We start from the raw sequence: 629 nt of genomic DNA, 5'->3' as shown, positions 1-629 counted from the left end.
AGCGGATGCCCCCAGGAGGCCCCCCAGGGTGCGCAGCTGTGCCCCACAGTGCTCTCAGGGCTCCAGAGGGATGTACCGTGCTCCTCCCTGCGACCACCAGGAGCCACCCGAAACCCCCGCGTGCCCCCATGGACCTTCCCTGGGCCGTCCAGATGCCCCAGGGCTCCCCTGGGCCTGCTTTGGGACCGCAGAGTGCCACCAAGACCACCTTAGTGCCGCTAGGCCCTGCTCAGGAACCTCCAAGAGCCTCCCCACTCCAGGGCCTCCAAGTTCCCCTTAGGACCTTCCCTGGGCTGCCCCCACCAGGTCCTCCAGACCCACTGGGACCCCCTGAATGCTCCTTTACTGCAACTCCTCATCCCTGCCCCCCAGACCCCATTCATTCCCCTTGAGCCTGGTTCCGGGACCCCCAGGTAATGGTCTGTTGGCGGGGGGGGGGGTCCCAGATGGTTTCGTGGAGGTGGGGGCCCTCCTGCAGCTGCCGCGCTTTGTGGGGGTGTCGGAGGAGGAGGTGCGGAGCGTGGTGGACGCTGACCCCAAAGGGCGCTTTGCGCTGCGCCCCCACCCCCTGCGCATCCGCGCCAACCAGGGGCACTCACTGCAGGTGGGGGAACCGGGGAGGGGACACA

The 629-nt window shown here is 68.2% G+C and overlaps 1 protein-coding gene across 1 annotated transcript in view; it reads left to right on the top strand.

Moving 5' to 3' along the window:
* Positions 1-623, top strand: part of TRPT1 (tRNA phosphotransferase 1) — a gene marked incomplete at its 3' end in the record, with an annotated part of 5,144 nt that extends 4,521 nt beyond the window's left edge. Inside the window, exon 3 of the mRNA XM_021383695.1 lies at positions 447-623. Coding sequence (XP_021239370.1) covers positions 447-623 — 177 coding nt within the window. The remainder of the gene's footprint in view (positions 1-446) is intronic.
* Positions 624-629: the final 6 nt, after the last annotated feature.

Source organism: Numida meleagris, unplaced genomic scaffold, assembly GCF_002078875.1.
Source record: "Numida meleagris isolate 19003 breed g44 Domestic line unplaced genomic scaffold, NumMel1.0 unplaced_Scaffold490, whole genome shotgun sequence".
NCBI lineage: Eukaryota > Metazoa > Chordata > Aves > Galliformes > Numididae > Numida > Numida meleagris.
Note: the sequence above shows the minus strand (reverse complement) of the source record. Positions and strands in the feature narration are given on the sequence as shown.